This window comes from Salvia splendens, chromosome 18 (genome assembly GCF_004379255.2).
Source record: "Salvia splendens isolate huo1 chromosome 18, SspV2, whole genome shotgun sequence".
In the NCBI taxonomy this organism is placed as follows: domain Eukaryota; kingdom Viridiplantae; phylum Streptophyta; class Magnoliopsida; order Lamiales; family Lamiaceae; genus Salvia; species Salvia splendens.
The window spans coordinates 4948191-4969134 of NC_056049.1; the positions used below are offsets into that span (position 1 = coordinate 4948191).

Below are 20944 nucleotides of genomic sequence, written 5' to 3' on the forward strand. Positions count from 1 at the left end.
ATAGGTCAACTATGACCCCCGTGCAACTTCGATCGCATGAGGCCATGATATTGGGTCTCCAAAAACAATTGGGGGTAATGCCGCCGGATGAATAGCATTCCACGGGGGTATTTTTAGCCTTTAATTATGTAATTTTTAATTTTTAGGAGTTTAATTATGTAATTTTTAATTTGTAGGAGTTTAATTATGTAATTTTTAATTTTTAGTATTTTAATTATGTAAATTTTATTTTTTAGGATTTTAATTATGTAATTTTTATTTTATTTGTAATTTGTAATATTATTTTGATTTTTTTAATGAATTTTAATATTATGGAAATGTTTTTATTTAAATTGAATAATAGAATGGTGGGACCCTTGTGCTCGTCCTTGCGGAAGAGCACGACTGTGGGTGTTGTGCTCTTGCCTAAGAGCAGGCAGAAAAAGTGGGACAAGACCCACAACCGTGTTCGTTGACAAGAGCACGGTTGTGAATGCTCTTAGGCTCTTGCTTTGATTTGAGCTCCCAACGGAAACAAATCTCTAGCCTAAAGTAAAGACTCAACCAAGTTTTTTCGAGAAAATTACTCCATAAATACAAATAGTTTGACCAATCTTATAGTAGTTTAGCATAAAGAATTTTAACTTAACAAAAAATTTAATAAATATCTTATATTAATACTATATCCCATCTAAATTCTTTTAACTTTTCTTATTTTTTTCATCCTATTCACCGTTTCAATTTATATTTCAGAGAGAATAAAAAAATCAAACACGGTCAATTTTTAAGTATAGTTTGAATACACCAACTAAAAGTTGGTCGGAGCTCTCTCCCAAATTTCGAAATAAAACCCTTCCCCTCTCCAAGTCCGTCGCTGTGATGATATCTTCTTCGAAGGTCTGTGGAATTTTCACGAATTAACAATTTTCATGGCTACAAAGAGCTATTTAATTCTGTATTACTGGTGTGCCTGATTATATAAAGTCATGTCTGGATAGAGACGATCTCAGTTATCTCTCTTTCCCCGATGTCTCTATTTCAATCACACATTTGACTAGAATACATATTAACTGTATATGATTTTATTGGGGGTTCTTTCGTTGTTTTATTGAATAATTTGAGAAGTTGAGTGTATATGATGATAATGTTAAATTAGGTTTATTTCCTGGCAGGATGATTGCAATGCAGTTGCTGTGTTTTTTTAAGAGAAAGGTTATCACTTGCTTTGGTGCTTAATAACATGGATTGCTCAGATCATTAAGCTAAATCTATCCCAAAATAATTGCTGTTGTTGGATTTAGTTCATTATCCTTTTTAGCTAGTTCTCATTTTCTCATGCGTGTTGTTTGAATATTTAATTCGCAGGAACTGCAACAATAGTTGTTTCCGAGGGCAATGGTAAGTGATAGAAGTAGGGACGAGTTGGATGGACATGGTTCAAGGCAAAAAGTGAATATGGTCAAAGATACATCAGTGCAAAGCCCAGGAAAACTAGGCAGAGCATCAAATGCCCGACAGACAGCAGAAAGCCCTTCTGGTATTCGAAAATCCAAGCGTCTTGAGAAGGAGATGACACCGTCTCCTCCTATGAAGAGGACATCAGAAAGACTAGTGAAAAGTAATACACCAAATTCTCTGAGGAGGTCTGATAGGGGTAAGAAAGAACCGTCACCCGGTTCTGTTTCCAAAGAATCTGCTGAAGAACCTTTATCAAAGTTGAAGAGAAAGAAAGAGAAACCCGTGATTCAGGTGACTATGGAATCTGAAAAGGCTGAGCAGCCTGAGCTTGACCTGGAAGTAGTTGGCATGAAGAGAAAGAAAATGAATGCCCGGAAATTCAGGTCTCTTTTCAAAAGACAACAAATTCAAGAAATCATGCCAGGTGAAATAATCAGTCTCCACACCACAACACTCTCGCTCTTTTGTTGGATACGGAACAAGAAAATTGCTAGATATGAATCTTACACAAAAGGGATGACAATCCAAAAAGGGATAACATACTAGCTATAAACACCACTAAAATCTCTATGCAACTGCATATTCTTATTTATTCTTAGTGATCACATAACTAGATAAATTTGAATAAACATTTTCTTCTTGCCTTTTTTTTGTTCCGGTTTATGTTTTTGGGTTGATGAAGTTCTTGTGGTTTTAACTTTGAGAAATGGCTAAAAGGTATTTAGTTTGATGATAAAAACACTATTCTCAATATTTTGAATCATGCCCCTATTTGATCATTTTCATCTAAATATTTGTAGATTGTGGCGATGATCTGGAAATATCAGAGAAGTCAGTTGACGTTTGCAGTGATAATAGCAGCAAAAGTATTAGCTTTCAGCCAATGGAAGGTACCGAGGATGTTGGAGATGATGGAAGTACTAATGAAGTTTCTGAAGGAGCTCTTCCAGATTCAGCTTTAAGAGACTATGAAACAGATATTGAAAATGGCATCCTTGTGGATGCTGCATCAGCATCTCGAGTGTGTGGAAATTGCAATCTAGACGGAACCTGTCTTCTATGCTCTAAAAGCAAAAGGTGCAACTCAACTTCTTACTCATGTTTATGCCCGACAACCTAATTTTCTTTAAGATTTTACTGCTCACGGGTGGCACATTATGACCGTAGTAAAATATTTTCTGTTAACATTCTATAGAATGTTGCTGTAAATGGTCACCAGTTAAAGTGGTTGTCTTTCCAATCATTCATTATTACCATTGTTTATGTGATTTTCATAGGTTCATCATAGATGGATGGGAATGAGGTGTGAGGAAATGTTATTTAAAAAAAAATGACAATCTCATGATTGTAAATTAGGACTTATGATGTTCTACACAAGATTATGTGCTGGTGAGGGATGTGTGCCTATGTGAAAGAGGCTTTTACGCATAGTCTGGTAAAGAAGTATTCGCTTGGGTTTCTTCTAAATTCTAATATCCATGAGTTGTGAGAATCCATTATCATTGCACAATTACTGTATCCCTATCCTTCTATTGTTTGCCCTAGATTTGTGGTTGATGGCTTACTGGAATATTCCACCTAGATTTTCTGGAAAGTCTTAAGTTCAAACATAGCATGCAGTTTCTTCTCATATAGGAAATAATTTGGAACAATAATGCTAAAAATAATTATAAAACTAATTATTTCTTAAGTTAAAACATAGCATGCTGCTCATCATCTAGGTTGCATTTCCAATTTTGTGCGGACCTATTTGTGAAAGGTAAATGTCTTTTTAGCTAGTGCGAATGTGCTGGATTGGAAGCTCAAGGAGCACCAGTAATTGGCTCATCACACTCTATGCCTCATCAGTCACGTTATGTTTGACTTGGATTCTATAATTCTACCATTTTCAAGGTTAATGGTGTGGTCCTATGTTGGTTATAAAGGTCCATTGGTTTATAAATTGATGGTAGGAAAGACAAAAAAGGAAATGAAAATGTAAAGAAGAATGCTTATTAGAAGGTTGGTTTGACCATAGTTTCCAAGTCTTGTATAAGGAGTTATGCCTTTTAACTGAATTCAGGATTGTTATAGACTGGCACAACTTATGTACAAGTCTACCAGATGGATGAGAGGTGGTCTTTTTTGTGCAATTACCCTCTCCTCCAAACACAAAATGAGTGAAGATAAGAAGTTGACGTAAGATGTCCTTTACTGAGATAAAATATTCATGACTTCTTGTGTAGGGTGCGCTATGATTCTCCAGAACAGGAACTTTGCTCGTGCGGCCCCGGGGTTGATGATCTGGTGGGCATTTCTACTTGCAAGGTTAGTCCTTTGTGTAAAATGTGGGATACCACCCACCAAAAATTATAAGATCTTCTTGGGTTCACTAGTTGTTTTCTATCATGAGATTTCTTTAAATGTACTGTAACATTTTAACTGCATAGCCAGATCAAGAGTCTGCATACATTCTGGTTGTGCTAAAATAGCGTTCCTTTCATAGATCTTTACCGTTTGATGCAAGTGTACCAAGGCATGGAAATGTACTACACCACAATTACTGTATGCCACTGAAGTGTGTGATTGCGCTGAACTCAGTCGAGGTGTACTTGAAATATTGTATAACAGCTCTTAGAGTTTTTGAATGAATATTGACTCCGGTCATAGGAAAAGCTTTTCTTCAGTTCATGTAAACTAATGTCCTGTTGTAATTCCCAAATAATTTTGTTTGGTAAATTGAATATACATCAATGTTAGGAAGTCTTTATAACATATGTAATCTTGATGTTAAATGTCATCTGAGGAGTCTTAAATCTTTTGGGTACACTTTTTAATCAGGGGAATGTTAATTTAATTGTAGAAACTAGTCTGAATTATTGCCTTTTTGTTTTATGAGTAGGAATAAACTTGTTTCTTGATGTTGTTCTCTATGGATTCTATGCATGACGGTCAGGCTGTTGGCATTTTGTGAATGAGCTTTTGCATCCCATAAAAAAATAAATCCTACATCGATGAAGTAGATAAATAGCCTCTTTTAGTTGATAATTTACTAGAATTGGGGGTTTCTTGTCATGTTGAATTGTCTAATGCATCAAAAGGAAGTTTAATTTTCTTCACACTGGAACTAGCAACTATATATCTTTTGAATTTGTAAACGAAAAAAATTCGTAAAGAAGTCTGACTTGACTTCTGTAATTCGCCATGTTAGTTTCTCCATTTCTCAGCAGCTCAGTGGCTGCATTGTGCATTGAGAAAAGAAGGCATTGAGTTATCTCAGTTATGCATTGCTGATGTTAGTCATTCTGATATGGTATTTTCTTGAAATGCTATGGACATTAGGCCAGAAGTGATCGTGGAGCTGCTGCGAGCTTGGAATCTACAGTGGAATTTGCTTGTGGACATCCATTGACCAAGAGGCATGCAGATTCTCATACAGATGGTGCCGGAAAACTGTGTAGTTTGTGCAGCAAAGATGGAGATCTCCTGTGGGTAAAACATTGTTGTCTGGCTCTCTCATAATAGTATGCTTCTGATATTGAAATTGCATCCTTATACACTTAAGACTTCAGTTGTTTTCACTTTCCAAGGCACTAATTAGTTTGCAATTGACAGTAGCTTTCTGTCAACAGGACTTCTATTTGTATGGACATGAACTCATGGACCTTTTTGTTTGTTTTTGTGTTCTTTTTGTTTTGTTCATTTTTTAAAACCTTTTGTTAACATCCACCTGCTAATGTGGTTTGATAAATATGCATTTTTGCAGGTGTTGTGAGGGGAAAAGTTGCATGAATTGCTACCATCTTTATTGCCTAGATCCCCCTCTTACTGATGTTCCGCCTGGTGTTTGGCACTGTCCCCAGTGTGTAAAGAAAAAGCTTTTATTTGGTGTGCACTCCGTGTCGGATGGAATTGAGTCAGTTTGGGACGTCAGAGAACTGGAGGTTCCAAATGTTAAAGGTTTGGCATGTTCATCAATATATAACATTGAGAATATAACTATTAGACTCAATTAATATATGATATCACATGTTGTCAAGTCATCTAGTTACATTTCTAGCTATTTTATGGTTTTGACTTGTAATGCTTGATGCTGGATTTAGGAGTTCAGCAGAAACAGTTTCTTGTTAAATATCGCGGGCTTGCTCATGTTCACAACCACTGGGTTCCAGAGAAACAACTGCTTCTTGAAAACCCCTGTCTTGTATCCAACTTTCTTGAAAAGGATCAGGTAATTCACTTTTTGCTTAAAAGTCTAAGCAGAATGATAACATCTAATTCCATCTTTTGTATCATACCTGCAGGTTGTCCAATGGAATGCAGACTGGATGGTGCCACATCGTTTATTGGGGAAAAGACCTATACAAGATAATGTTTATGTAGCATCTACTTCTGATATTTGGGCGTGCGAATATGAGTGGCTTGTGAAATGGCGTGGCCTTAATTATGACCATGCTACATGGGAGTTGGATAATGCCAACTTCCTAGTCTCAACCCTAGGTCAGGACCTTCGGAGGAACTATGAGATTCGTCGAGGGAGGGCTAAGAAAGAAGCTAATAAGGTGTGAGAACAATCTCCGAATAATTTACAAGCATATACTGGGTCTTCTTTTAGGATACTATATATATATATATATATATATATATATATCTTGGTTTATAGTTTGGTTCATCATATTGGCTATTGATTAGTTCTTTCGAAATATATTAATGGAGTAATTGTTTGTAGAATGATAAAATGCGTCGCCCTAATTTATATGCAGTGTGTATCCCAAACACTGTAACTTACTCAGCCTTTAATTGCAAGGTAATTGATGAGCTGGCTGTCTTAGTATTGCTGAAGGTGTGGCAGTTTTTAAAAGTTGTGATTGTAGTTTGAGACACTTCCAGAGAATCTCAACTACTGGAACTTTTTGTGAACATCACGCACTCTTGCTGGGTGCATTGATGTGGTGACATTGTGAAGATGTAACATAACTAGTTGGATTGCTACTCAGTTGATAATTAACAGCTGAATTCCAGACCAGTGTTGTTAGGGTCGCGGGTCGCACCGGGGCGATTGAGTGAAATTTTGGGTCGCGGGGCGATGAGTCGACCGGGTCGTGCGCCCCACCAATCAAACGTGGTAATAGTGCAAAAATTGCATAACACGCTGAACTTTTATTTTTATTGACCTACCATTTCACCCTATTAATATAACTAAGTTGTAGATAGGTTTGTGCTCTTATTATAATATAGGTAATGTATTTATATAACAACAGCTTATAAAGAAAGAGAGATGCATAATTGCCTATGAAATATTAATTAAACATTTGTTAGAAATGGAGAGCCGAGTAAGACAGAGATGGAGAATGTGTTAAATATTACTCTGTCTATGAGTAATGAGAGAGAAAGAGAGACTGCCTATTAATTACTATAGGAAAACGTGCCAGCAACCCGCACCACTAAATCATTTATGTAATCTAGGAGAGTAAAAGTTGTATTTCATTTAGTATAGGAGTATTTAAATATTATAGGGACTGTTCATCTTCTATTTTCTTTCTTCTCCACTTGACTGCGACCCACAGTATTAGGGATGTCAATGTAGCCCGCAACTCGTGGGCTGGCCTGAATAGCCCGCCAAATTTATAGGGTTAGGGCTGGAAATTTCTAGCCCGATAAAATTAAAACCCGATTAGCCCGCACCCGATTAACCCGAGTCCCGTTAGGGCTAGACCCGAAAACCCGATGGGCTGGCCCGAAAACCCGATAAAATTTCTATTATTCTATTTTTTACTCCTAATTCGACACTTCATTGATTAATTTTTTAATATAGATAACTACAAAAATAACTTCCAATTTTATATTAAATATACAAATTATATATTGAATTTTTATTAATATAATAATTGATAAATAAATTAAAAACTTCAAATTCACTTAAAAAATATTTAAATTTCTAAAACATGCATTAAAATTTCACGAAATATCTCAAATATTAGTATTTGATCATGTTTATGATTGAGTTTGACCATATATCTCAAATTTATCTTAATTAAAAATTTTACATTTTATGAATATAACTAATTTTCATCATTATTTATTGGATTGATCGCATGTTAATCTTATCGGTAGCAAACCGATTAACCCGCTGGGCTAGCCCGAAACCCGAGCTTTTAGGGTTAGAGTTGAGCGTTTACAACCCGAAAGAATTCACAACCGATTAGCCCGCACCCGATTGACCCGCAACCCGAGTAGGACCGGCCCGCAACCCGATGGGCCGGCCCGATTGACATCCCTACACAGTATCGACTCCGGCTCGACCCAATCGCCCCCGTCGTCCCAGCCGCGACCCCGTATCTCGATCAACCCACCCAAGTTGGGGCGGTGCTGGCTGCGACCCTGGCTACCCGAGCGACCCAAACGACATTTTGACAACACTGTTCCAGACCCTATTGCAGTGCTTCAGAGCTAGGTGGCTAATCTTCTGATTTCAGGAGGCATTTTCTTTTCATGATTGATAAGATGCATGATTGGGATATGAATTGAACAAAATTAGCTCAAAGATAAAAATTATCTTGGGCTCGCAATATCTCAAAGTTCCAATACATCATAGAAACAATGGATTAGCCTATACTATTTTATGATCTATCTATGCCAATTCTGAAAAGTAAACGTCCCTTAGTCTTTTGTTGCGATCCTTCTTTATTTCTCTGACCTGACTTGAAACATGGGAATGTGATTTTCATTATGCACAGAAATTCGCATAACATAGTTATAGCTGAAAATAACATACATGAACCACAATTTGGTAAATGAGTTAGATATGAAATCTACAGTAATTTCTGGTTGGTGATCATTTATAACATATTGTGCAATGATAATATATGTGGTTTCTAGTCTGCTTATAGTGCATGATAAGTGATAAATGCCTAATGTTGTTTTCTTTGGTTCAAATGCAGCCTTACCCAGAATCAATTGTCAGATATTCTGAGTTTCCGGGTCACTTAAAAGAAACACACATATTGAAAAATGTGAATAAACTGCGTGAATACTTGTTCAAATGCCCAAATGCTGTTGTTTTTGATGATCAGATTCAGGTGAGTTTTTTCAGTGTCAACAATCAAGCCATTTCAATAATAGGCTTTTTCATTGACTAATTTATGTATGTTTGGTTGCCTCCATGTTATTACATTTGAGTGCTGTGCTGTTGGCCTTTTATGCCACAGATGGAAGCGTTATGCCTTTTTACCTTGTTTTATGATTTCAGACATAATAACTTGTATTCGGTCAGTTTCCTGTAATACTTAAAAATGTTCAAAACATACTCCCTCCGTCCCATAAAAATATGGTCAATTGATATGGCACGGGAATTAAGACAAAATTGGTAAAGTAAGAGAGAGGAGGAGAAGGTAGTTAAAGTAGTGTCAGTTGATAGTGGGACCCACATTATTATTAGTGTTTAATGGTGGTATAAGTTGTAAATAAGTTGATGTATAGGGGTAATAAATTGGGATAACTTTCCAAAAATGGAGTGTACATATTTTTGTGGGACGGACGGAAATGGAAAGTGCACATATTTTTATGGGACGGAGGGAGTATATGTTTATCAATTGTTGGTTTGCATGCATCTCTTCCTAATGAATTAGGACACTTGAAGCATAAAGTAGTAAGTGGAAATTCCATTGTTCTCCGTCTACATTGATTTCGATTTTGTTTTCTATATTTTTAAAAACGCTCAACACAGAGTATTTTTTTGTGAGACGTTCTCCGTAGAAAGTTAAACCTCAAAAATGCATCTTTATGCTCACACCACCAATCAGGTAAAAATCTTTTAGCAACAAACAGTTTGTCCAATTCTATGGTGCTTGTCAATTTGTTCCATCTTCTAGAAAAAAACACAGTGCCAAGTGAAAAATTGTGTCTATGATTTAAAGTTTTAAAGCTTTCATTGAGGGTTACACACCCAATTAGGCTATTGAGGGTTACACACCCAATTAGGCTATCTTTATGTGTTTGCATGTCAACCATTTCATTATCTACCTATAACGTTCAATTCTGACTGATGGTTACCTCCTTCCTTTCTATGGTTTATGTGAAATTTATTTTACCTTTTGCGCATCAATACCGTCCTTGCTGCCTGCTGTCGATGGCAGTGATACACTTATCCTCTTGCTGTTGGGAGGTGAAGCTTCAGTAATCAAGTGCAAAAGTTTACTTATTAAATTTATTGAATGCAGGAACAAACAACGACTGCTATTCTTTTAGTTCATTCAATGATCGGAACGTTTTGGCCAGTCCTCATTGTCACGTCCTGTGACTCACAGTCTCGATGGGAAGCTAATTTTGAACAACTGGTACCATCTGTTGACGTAGTTGTATACAGTGGAAGCAGTGATACAAGGAACAGGATTAGAGCATCAGAATTTTATGATGAAGGAGGTCAAACGATAGTCCAAGTACTCCTGTCATCTGTAGAAGCTCTTTTAGAGGTATGGATATCATTTCGCCAAAGTTCCCTTCTAGTTTTGAGTGTCTCTCCATCTGATTGGTAACCAGGTCTCCTAAAGAAAACAAAATAAAAATAATTCTGTAATCAGTAGAAGTCTAACTGTCCTTATTTGGTCAGTAGCATTTTTATCTGGTTTTCAATGTACTGGAAATGTATTAATTAAACATGCTGTAATTCAGTACATGTTTTGGCTATCATGCAGGATTTAGAGATTTTGAAAATCATAAAATGGAAAGCAATTATATTTGATGAGTACCAGCACTCACGGATTGCAGATGAACATGAACGAATTAAGATACTCTCAACAGACATGAGAATTCTCCTTGTTAGTGGTCCGCTAAAGGTATGTTCTTCTTTGTGGTCTTGATATTTTGGTTTATTGTACAACAATATTGTGTCTAATGTACTTCTACGCCTCAGGATGTAACATCTGACTACATTAAAATCCTATCCTTGGTTGAACCGGATAGTGATTTTGACAAACTGAGGACCCTGAAGCCTGAAACAAATGATAACCTTAGTAAATTGAAAGACAGATTGTCCCGTTTTATTGCGTATGGACGACCTTCTCAAGTATCTAAGTTCATTGAGTACTGGGTCCCGGTTCAGATGTCAAATCTCCAGCTTGAACATTATTGTGATACACTTCTTTCCCACTCTAATGTTCTTTGCTCTTATTTAAGAAAGGACCCTTTTGGCGTCCTCCCAAAAATTCTTCTAACGGTTCGAAAGGTTTGTTCTGTTGTATTTATCTGGTTTGATTACTACATATGTTCACCTTGTTCCTTTAAGAGACTCTTTACACACACGATGGAGAAAGTGTTCTGACATATCATGTGCTTTTCCTTATGCATGTTTTTGTGACCATTATTATTTTTCTCCCACAAAGGAAAATAGTTGTTTTCATTATTTTATGGTTGACAAAATCCTCTCATTGGGACTGCTAATAGTTCATACTGGACTTGTCTAGATGACTGCAATCAGCCAACCTATTTACGTCTTACCTTGCAAAAATTGTTTAGTCTGATATGTTTTAATTGCTTGTAGTGCTGCCACCACCCTTATCTTGTGGACACTTCTGTACAAGCGCGCTTGATTGCTGACAAGCTTCCTGCTAATGAGATTTTGGATATTGGGATAAAAGCAAGTGGCAAATTGCAACTTGTTGATGTGATGCTCAATGAGATTAAGAGGCGAGGTTTACGAGTACTAATACTTTTTCAGGTAATGTGCAGTAGTTTCCTTTCAGTGCTAGCTTCTTCTTCACCTATTTATACTTTTGGATATTTGTGCATTTTACAATACTGGTAGCAATAGGACTTCCCATTTGCTTTGTTATGAATCTTATGATAATAATTTATTTGTACTGTTATACTGCAGCCGATTGTCTTAGAACCGCTAACTTCTGGAAATATATTGAGTGATTCTGTAAACCGAAGATTCGGTTTAAATGCATATGAACGGGTTGATGCTGCAATGGCCCATTTTGATAAGCAAGCTGCCGTGAACCGGTTTAATAAGAAGGAAGCTGGACAGTTTGTTTTTCTGTTAGAAAACCGTGCTTGTTCTTCAACCATTAAACTTTCATCATTGGATGTCGTTGTCATATATGATAGTGACTGGAATCCGGCAAACGACTTGAAGGCGCTGAGAAAGATATCAATTGATTCAAAAGCTGAGCAGGTCAAAGTTTTTAGGTTATATTCTTCTTTCACTATTGAAGAAAGAGCCCTAGTGCTTGCAAAGCAGAACATAAATCTTGATCACAATCCACAAAATTTCAGCCGAAGCACTAGTAATAATCTGCTATCCTGGGGTGCTGAAAATCTGTTCAGAAAGTTAGACGAATATCATGCCAATAGCAACTCTAGTCTGGCATTAAACTTTTCGTCTGGGCAGTCACTTTTGGATGAAGTTACCAAGGAGTTTCATGTCATACTTTCTGAAAAATTTGAAAATATTGATTCAAATTTTGTCATCTCAGAAGCTAAATTAGATGGTGGAAGCTATAGCACAAATAATCTAATGTTTGGCGAGTCAAAAGTTCAGTTGGAAGATAGAGAAGTGCCTCATGTGTTTTGGAAAAACTTGTTTGATGGAAAAAATCCACTGTGGAAACATTTAAAAAGCCCTAGTCCACGGAATCGTAAGAGGGTCCATTACTGGGAAGGATCTCCTAGCAATCCAGAAGCTGAGAAAGATAACATGGCAAACAAACGTAGAAAGATGGTGAATGAAAGTTTGGGTCCAGCCTCTTCTCAAGTTGAATCAGTGACAGCTCAAGCCACCATATCTGACAATGGTAATGGTTAAGCCTGGACATCTTCACTTCACTAGTGAATGGCATTTGTGCCATTAAGAAGTTTGTAGTCCTTTGGACAAGCATTTTGTAGTTCAGACTCCCCCTAAGCACTAAGAATTTCTTGTGGTGATTCAGGGTCTTCTGCAACCAAATCCTGTAATCAATCTGAAAATTTCCATAGAGATGGTCAGAGCTCATTGGGTGCTGAGGTTGCTGTAAGTGCTGCTTCGAAGGAAGGAACCGAATCATGCGATGACCAGCAAAGCATCCATGGTGTTCTGCTGAGAGAGATGAAGACACTGTGCCAAAATCTTAAACTTCCGGTGCAACTCTTAACTTTAATCTTCAGTCTTTCAGGTGCACTATTTAACTATGGTTTTCTGCACGGCTGCAAGCCCCGGAAAGTGGGTACTAATTCCATTTCAATTTGCATATAATAGAGTCAAGGGCATATTACGACCTACTAGCCAGGAGAGAAACAACTGTGAGAAAGAAAATTATAAGCCTAACATTTCTGCTTGATGAAGCAAGAGTAAAAGCTGATCTGTTTCCTCAATCCTCAGGAATATCTCCTGTCCAGTCTTGGTCCAGAAACAACTTTCCTATCCCTCCTATTCGTAGTTAAGAAAATAAAACCTTAGGTCCTAAGCACCCACCCTGATGAAGTCTGATTCTATCTAGGCAACTAGAATCATTGAATAACTAACCAACCTATTAACTTACTGATTCATCCTCAATTCTCATCCCAATATCCATCTGCACCCAATGAACTTGAATTGGCTGATCTGTATCATATCACTGCTCACTTGGTGAATGCAGAATTATCTTTTGCAAGGCGAACAGTGTTGTTAGAGTCTGTATCGATTCCAATGCATTAGTTAGTGCAGTTATTTTATTACTCAATAATTCTTTTTTTACCCACTCTACAAGTTAGAAAAGTAAAAATTTTAGTTTTTTTTAATTAAAATATTCATTATATTGATTAAATAACTTTAAATATTACTACATAATTGATAAATAATCTAGAAAATGGTACTTTCACACCAAGAAGTCATTTTCACACAATGTATTTCATTAACCTGTATTAAAAGTATAGATATAGCTTAATTAGGCTAATAGTACGCCTTGATTCGTGGGTCCATATTCAGATGTGATATGGAGTAATGATGTATGTAGATTTATTTGATGTGATAAACATTCAAGCAACAAACTTATAAAAGAGACACAAATATAATCATCATTCGGCTATTCTGGCGCCCCGATTCGTGGGTCTCTCGCCCCGTCGCCCCTTCGCCCCGCGACCCTAACAGCACTGAAGGCGAAGCAAGAAGATGCAAGTTTTTTACTGCCATATACTTGAATGAACGAAACAAATCACCTTCTTATGAGTTCAAAGGATACAGAAGCAATCAACTAGACTCGTTTACATCGCTCCCTATAGCAGAGTCATAAACTTTCTATTTATACTCCCTTGCGAATGAGAAAAACTGTGTGATTCTAGATCCATGAGAAAAACTGTTTTTGTGGTAGAGTTGTCAACTGGCATGACAGATCTTGTTTCTTGCGAGTGGGAGCGAGAGTTGGTGCAGTAATAATGTATCATGCGAATGTTTGATTATTAGCTCTGCCATTTCTAGGGTAGTACTGGGACCTTCACGAACCAACTTGAAATCTATCCTCACTTATTACTACATAATTTATTACTCCCTCTGTTCCAACTAAGTTCAGTCGTGTTCCTTTTTGGGATGTCCCAACTAAGTTGAGTCATTTCCTTTTTTGACAAAAAAACAAAACATCCAATCATTCTTACTTTATCTCATCACCTACTTTACTCTTTCTTTATCTTTCCTACTTTCTCCTCTCTCCTCTCTCCTACTTTTCAACACAATTTCTTAATCTTCGTGCCCAAAAGTTTTGACTGAACTAAGTTGGGACGGAGGGAGTACCATTATAACATGGGATTGTGTTGGGGATTCTTAACAATTTTTCTTTATTGGTTTATTACACAATCCAAATAGTACTGTATCTTTACACCTTCAGAAGTGAATTGCTTCTTGCTACCTAAATCTGTACATTTTCTGTTGATCTCTACATTAAAGAATTTACCTCAGTAAGTGCGTATGCTCTTTTCTGTTATAAATTGAAGTCATTAGACCAGCAATGCATGCAGTCACTGGTTTGAGAGGCCTAATGCATTGGGATGAACGGATGCCTATATTATTAATGATAAAATGAAATAATATTAATAATGTAGAGAACAGCTGGCCAGAACTAGATATGTGAAGTTTCACATGTGATGTATCGAAGAACGTTAATAGACTGAAGTGTGAAAATGGAAACATAGATTCCATTATTTCGTTATCAAGTTTCATGATAATTGTTCTAGCTAGATCAAATAGTATATTTCAGATATATATCACCTTAGTTTATTTACTCCCTGTTATTTGTGCACATGCATGGAAATGCAGGACAATGTCAGTCAGGTGGCTGAATTATTTTTGGAATATGTGATCAAGAATCATCATGTCAGTAGCAGCCCAACATCAATCGTGCAGGCTTTTCAAATTTCTTTGGTAAGTTCCTTTCCTGGATATATTATTAACTATCGTGTAAAACAATCTAATACCATCCATCTTATGGCTAAACTGTTAGATTATGCAGCTGAAAATAATCTGGTTTTGCCAGTGATTGATACTTGAGGGAATAAGACTATAGCAGTACCTGGATTTTCATACCTAGTATAAAGTAAATAACATTTTGCAATAGTAAACGAATAAGAAAACTAGACTGTATTAGTTTATGACTTTGCTTACTCAATAGATTTGATTATATGTTGTTCTGTCAGTGTTGGGTTGCAGCATCTATCACAAAACAAAAGGTTGATAAGAAGGAAACACTCATGTTGGCAAAACAACTTCTGGACTATCAATGCACTGAAGAAGAAGCCAGCTCAGTTTATTCAAAGATGCGGTCTCTCAAGAGGTTGTATTTGCAGTGCTCAGACAACATTACACGCTTGAACAGATATTGCTTATTATCTGAAGAAGACTTCAGCAGGGGGGCATCAAATGCTAATGAGAGGGAGTTACACTGTTCATCATATCTAGAGGAAAGTGCGGAACAGGAGATGGGAGAAAAATCTGCCAATTCACAGCTGAAAGTGGGGCTGAAAAATAAAGCTGGTGCTAGTGAAACAGATAATGATGAGATCAAGAAAATAAAGAAAAAATGTGATAAGCGGATGAAGAAACTTATACAGGAACACCAACAGAAAATCCAGGAGTTGAAACAAACCTGGGAGGATAAAAGGGTAAAACTGGAGACAGACCACAAATTGGAGTGCGCCTTTATTCGGTCTATACATGGTCAAGCCTCTGCGGGAATGGATAAACTAAAGCTTTTGAATGATAAATTTAAGGATAAAATCAAAGAAAATAATATCCTAAAAGATTTACAGCTGAAAAATCTAGAGGCAAAGAATTTAGCTGCTATCAATGAGGAGAGACAAAAAGCAGCTTATTGGCTAGCCAAAGTAAAAGCTTGCTCTAGTGAACTAAGGGTTATTAATGGTCATCAGTCACTTGGTTCTCAATCAGATGATGATGCTGGTAACCCTAAGCCAAGTACATGCATCAAGGTTGGTGGTGATGGGGATAAGTCTGGGCAGCATCTGGAGAACAACAACCCAAATAAGAGTTTTTCAAGACAATGCAGTGATTTGATTCCTTCCATTTCATCCACAGGCGCACCAGTTGAAGCAATGTGCAGCGAAACTCCTGTTAAAGAATTGGTAACCATTGATCCAGAAGCAGAGCTTCTCGACCAGTCAAAGAATTCTGTAAATAATAGGCAGGCTAATCCCATGAAGCAACCTGCCCCTGTGGAGCAGGTTGCTGACGAGCATCCACTAGTGTCTGAGACTGTTCCTAATGAAACTGTGGGGCACAACCAGCCTGGTGAACTAAGTTGTCCATTAGAGGAGGCGTCCGATGAAGTAAGGAAAACTTCGTTGTCTGATAATTTGATGAGACAGAGAAGTGAACCAGGGGTGGTAGCCAGCCGGTGTCTGGAAAGTTCAGGACAGCCATCATTGTGCACGGAGCAAACCACAGTTTCACAAGAATGTCGTGACATGTTGCCACAGAATGTATGTGGTGTTTCTCTACCTATCTATCTAGTTATTCATATCTGCCTATGTCTATTTTTTCTTCCGTTCAGGTGAAATTTAAAGGTGATCAAATTTAGTCAGTTACAGCTACTTTAATGCATGTAGGTTTATAAATTGACCCCATGTAATCAGATAAAGGTTCCTTCAGTGTGAGATCTATTAGAAAATATTTAATTTTTAATCTAATTTCGCTTTCCATGACATGGTGAAAGATTCTAGAATGTACTGTACCCATATGCCTGATTCGTTAACTACCAAGTTCATATGGAAGTGGTTTATTCCCCAGTTCCCATTTCCCTTAATTTTCTATGTACTATATAACTCTATGTTTTTAAGGATGTGTTTAATACTACTGCAAGTAAATTGGTATTAATCCAACAAAATAAATCTGACTAATACTTGGTACCTGCTGAACTTCAGGACCCAGATACACTAGGTGAAGAAAATCGAAGTTCTCTGGAGACTGAAATAGCCGTTTCAGAACCCACCGACTCTGTAGCGCCTGTGCCGCCTTTCATGGAATCACCTATAACTGGCAATATTTTAACAACCAAGTCATCCAACAAAGCTCCAGTAGATGTGGTTTTTGGGCATTCTTTATCAGTTGATATCTCTCTTAGCCGTAACCAATCGCTTGCTACTGGACACAATGATCGAGAAAGTAGCTCATCGCAAACTGCAAGGCCTGAGGGAACTGAAGTTCTTTTGTCTGGATCTATTCCTCAGACTGAAGAGATTTTGGAATTGCATTCTGATCGCCTGAATGTAGGTCCTTCTAGTGTAGTTGCTAATGAACAAAATACCGAATTACCAGGAAGGCCTAATCACGCTGTTCCGCAGAATGATATGGCCGGTACTCAGGAGATGTTGAGTACATCACAACAGCAAAATCAGATTCTAAGGCAGAATGATGTGGCTATTCCACAAGAAGTTGTGAGCACATCAGGACGGCCAAATCAGGCTATTCCACAAGTGGACATAGATTCAGGCACTCTTCATGGACCTGGGTTCCTTCTGAATCCAACTCATTATCCTTCTTGGAACTCATCTCCATCTTCATTACCCGACCCACTTCAAATTGAGATAGAGAGGATCCATAGAGAAGCTGAACAATTGGAAAAACATCATGTGGAGACGGTCAGTCTGGAATTTCTTGTTGATCATTGTTTGTGTTTCACTATTTTCTCTTTTTTATTATTGGGTTGTTCAACTTTAAACAGATTGCACAGCTGAAATTTGACTGCGAGAAGGAGATAGAGGAGATGATTTCTCAAATACGTAATAAATATGAGGTGATATGTAAGGAGAACGAAGCTGAATTTAGATTGAAAAAGGATGAAATTGACAAGAATGAGAAGAAAGTTGCTCTCAGTAAAATGTTGGCCGCTGCTTTCAGATTGAAGTGTTCGGAAAAGCCTTCTGGGATGCCAAATATGCAGCAAGGTATAAAACCAGAAGTCCAGTTCTTTTCTTTTGTTAAGAGTACTATCACACTTATTTGTGTACACTGTGTCACCTGAGATGAAATTCATGTACTCAGAACTGCCTTTTGAATCAATTCTGGATGTTTATGAATGTTATTCATTGTGGGGTTTTATTTGTTGATATCTGGGTTTGTTGACTCGGGAACAAAACTTGGAATTCCCCAGTCAGTTCTGGAATTTGCTCTAGCCTGTCTGATCTGGATTTGGTTTAGTTAACTGTCCATTTTTAGTCATCTATCAATCTCTTATATGTAGTGGCATGTGTTTGTCAATGTTAGTAATGATCTTAGCTCTTGATGCAGGTACACCCAGCTCCATGCTGCCGCCTTCCATTAGACCTTCCCTTGGAATTTCAGCTTCCCAACCTGCCCGTACTCTACCGACCACAACTCCAGCTGTCCCACAGCTAGCACGGTCACATCCTGTGAGACCTTCCCCTGTGGGCATTCGTAATGTTACAACCCATCCAATACAACATGCAACAGCACGTGTTTCAGGCCATTCGCCCAGACCACCCCCAGTCATCAGTGCCATCACTCCTGCAAGCCTCCGTGCAGCAGGTGGGGTCCGTTCTGCAGCTCCTCATCTTCAACCATGCAGACCACCGACTGTAGGTGCACCCACTTCGGCTGACACCTGTTCACCAGCCCCTCAACTGCGGCTACCTCAATTATCACCCAAGCCTGTGCAGCTACCTTCACAACCAGGGCCACTACAAAATGTTTGGCGGATGCCTTCCCCAGGTTTGGTTGCTCAAAACAGTGATGAGTTCCGAGGCCTGCCTCATCCACCCCCCGGGTTTACACAACAAGTGTTAGTTGCAGATCGTCAACCTTATATACCTCAGAATGGTAACTACCCTGTACCTGATATCCCTTCTACTTTTCATCCCTTGGAGCAATCTGACTTGGAAATGTTAGGTAATAATGTACTCGGCAGCCAAACATCTGCTGCAGAACCAGATGTCGTTTGCTTATCTGACGACGAGTAACATATGAAATTGGAGGTTCAAATTCTGCCATCACTTGCTTTGATTGTGAAAGTTGTGGCTCAGTGACTTATTCTCAGTAAGCTGTAGTACATGCTCCTTGATCCTAATCACTTTTGCTTCACTGAAAATCATATTACTAGTATTAGATTTTTGTGAGAAATTACTAACCAGGTTAAAGAGTACAGAAATTGATTGAAGAATTGGTATGTAAGGATCCAAATTATGACTGGTTGCTGGAACTACACCACCTGCATGTGAGAAGAAGGGAAGGGTTTTGCAACTCTTTATTAGTAGTACAAGATTAGATCCTCATCTCTCTGTAATTACTAGTACATTTCATATTAGTTTGTTCACTAAATAGTAAGTTTTAAATCTAAATAATAACTAAAATCAGTTTTTTGACATGGCTCTTCCAATTAAATTTGTCAATATTTCCTAGTCCTAATATTGAATTCTTTATATATTCATATTAACTTTTGATTATTAGTTTTAACTGCACACACAAATATCTTATATGTATTGCGAATTGATTTTTGTTGCCTTCATAAATTCTTTAATGCTATCAAACAAGCTATACGTATTTGTTCAATTTAATTGACAAGTAACTTGTGAGAACTGACAATGTATAACCTTGCAATTTAAGTGCCATTTTTGTAATAGAGTAACGAGAGAATATTTTTTTTGCTCTGCGATTGTTAATGTATTAATTTTGGACTATAACGTTTGAAAATATTTTTTGAGATTTATTAACTTCAATATAATATCATTTGAGTTACTATTTCAATGTTTCAAAAAAAAATTGGACAAAAATACCCTCAAAACTTTAAATGGAATTTTAGTAGGAGGTCCTCAGATTAACATGAATTTGGATATTCACAAATCATGGGCCAAAAATTGAATTCACTTATATAATATTTTAGTCATCTACCTCAATTTGGGTTTAGGCTTTAGATTATTCTTGATATGTCTTTTATTTATTCGATTAATGTAACATAGTTGAGCATATGATAACCTCATTTTTTAATTTTATCAGTTCTTGTTGGAATCTAAAGTATTTTGATTATATCGTATAAGTGATATACCATTTTTAATTGCGAAATTCAATGATAATTGATCTGCGTTCCGAATAGATATTCTGTGTTATATTTATGTTTTTTAATTGGATTCCAAAATCAGTAGATTAAAGTTGGTGACAATAATAAAGAAGATTAATTAATGTACATGAATTACTTTCATATTGGTTTTAGCATCTTCATTAAACTTGTATTTGAGGCTAAATTATGTAATAGCTATTGTGCACAAAAATAGGTTGTAAAACCCACATGCGCACGTCGACTCCGAGGCCCCCTGTCAGGACCTTGGACTTGGATCTTGTCAATGGTCTTTTAGCTGTTTTTTGGGCCTGGTCGTTGGACTTGTACTTTATATAAGATTAGCTTAATCTCTTTGGACCACTAAAATAGACCAAATAAACAGGCTACTTCTGCTATGAACACATAACCACCAATATAACGTGGCGAATCATGCAAACATGGCCAGACACGAGGATGCCCACATGCGTGCACTACGTTCGGGTCATCCAGATACGTCCAGTCCAGGTTTAGCTTCAGCTTCAACAAGCGTCCCTAAATGACACTTGTAACGTTTGTAACCCCCGACGATTATACTCTAGCATTGATGACAAGCTTAACGTCTTTGTTTACTTCAGCAGCTTCGAATGCAGTGGATTGCGCCTATAAATAGGGTAGTCACTCAATGCATTCCACACACCAACAAACTCTCTGCATTCATAAGCATACAAGTTCTCTCTTTCTCCCTCTGTACATTATTCTTATGTCGATGTTATGCCCTCGCAGTCATCTAGTTTGTCGGAGCTCTTTTGATAGCAGTGTTGTTATCAGAGACGAAACCATTTTATCTACGTGGACAATATGCCAAATTTGAGAGCATAGTATCCCGTCTCGAAGAAAATGCACTATTTAAGTCGGCTAGTTTTCAATTCTATATCAATTTATTTTCATATAATCTTCCTCTTCTTGATTATTTGCCATTTCTTTTGAATTGTATCTAGTTATTATCTTGACCAACTTTT

At 37.2% G+C, this 20944-nt stretch overlaps 1 protein-coding gene across 5 annotated transcripts; it reads left to right on the forward strand.

Moving 5' to 3' along the window:
* Positions 1-761: 761 nt before the first annotated feature.
* Positions 762-19256, forward strand: LOC121777384 (helicase protein MOM1-like). 5 transcript variants are annotated; one of them, XM_042174630.1, is made up of 23 exons: positions 763-876; positions 1152-1191; positions 1345-1861; positions 2238-2514; positions 3663-3744; positions 4759-4904; positions 5183-5376; positions 5520-5647; positions 5721-5978; positions 8358-8495; positions 9636-9887; positions 10110-10250; positions 10328-10639; positions 10955-11131; positions 11288-12209; positions 12345-12532; positions 14678-14782; positions 15055-16356; positions 16798-17142; positions 17218-17514; positions 17598-17820; positions 18164-18712; positions 18782-19256. In XM_042174630.1, exons 3-23 carry the CDS (start codon positions 1375-1377, stop codon positions 18850-18852), a joined length of 6594 nt encoding a protein of 2197 aa, XP_042030564.1. In that variant the 5' UTR covers positions 763-876; positions 1152-1191; positions 1345-1374; the 3' UTR covers positions 18853-19256. The 5 variants fall into 5 exon arrangements, with proteins under 5 accessions (XP_042030562.1, XP_042030564.1, XP_042030561.1 ...); XM_042174627.1 differs by having other exon boundaries at positions 16798-17514; XM_042174628.1 differs by lacking the exon at positions 1152-1191 and having other exon boundaries at positions 762-876; positions 16798-17514.
* Positions 19257-20944: the final 1688 nt, after the last annotated feature.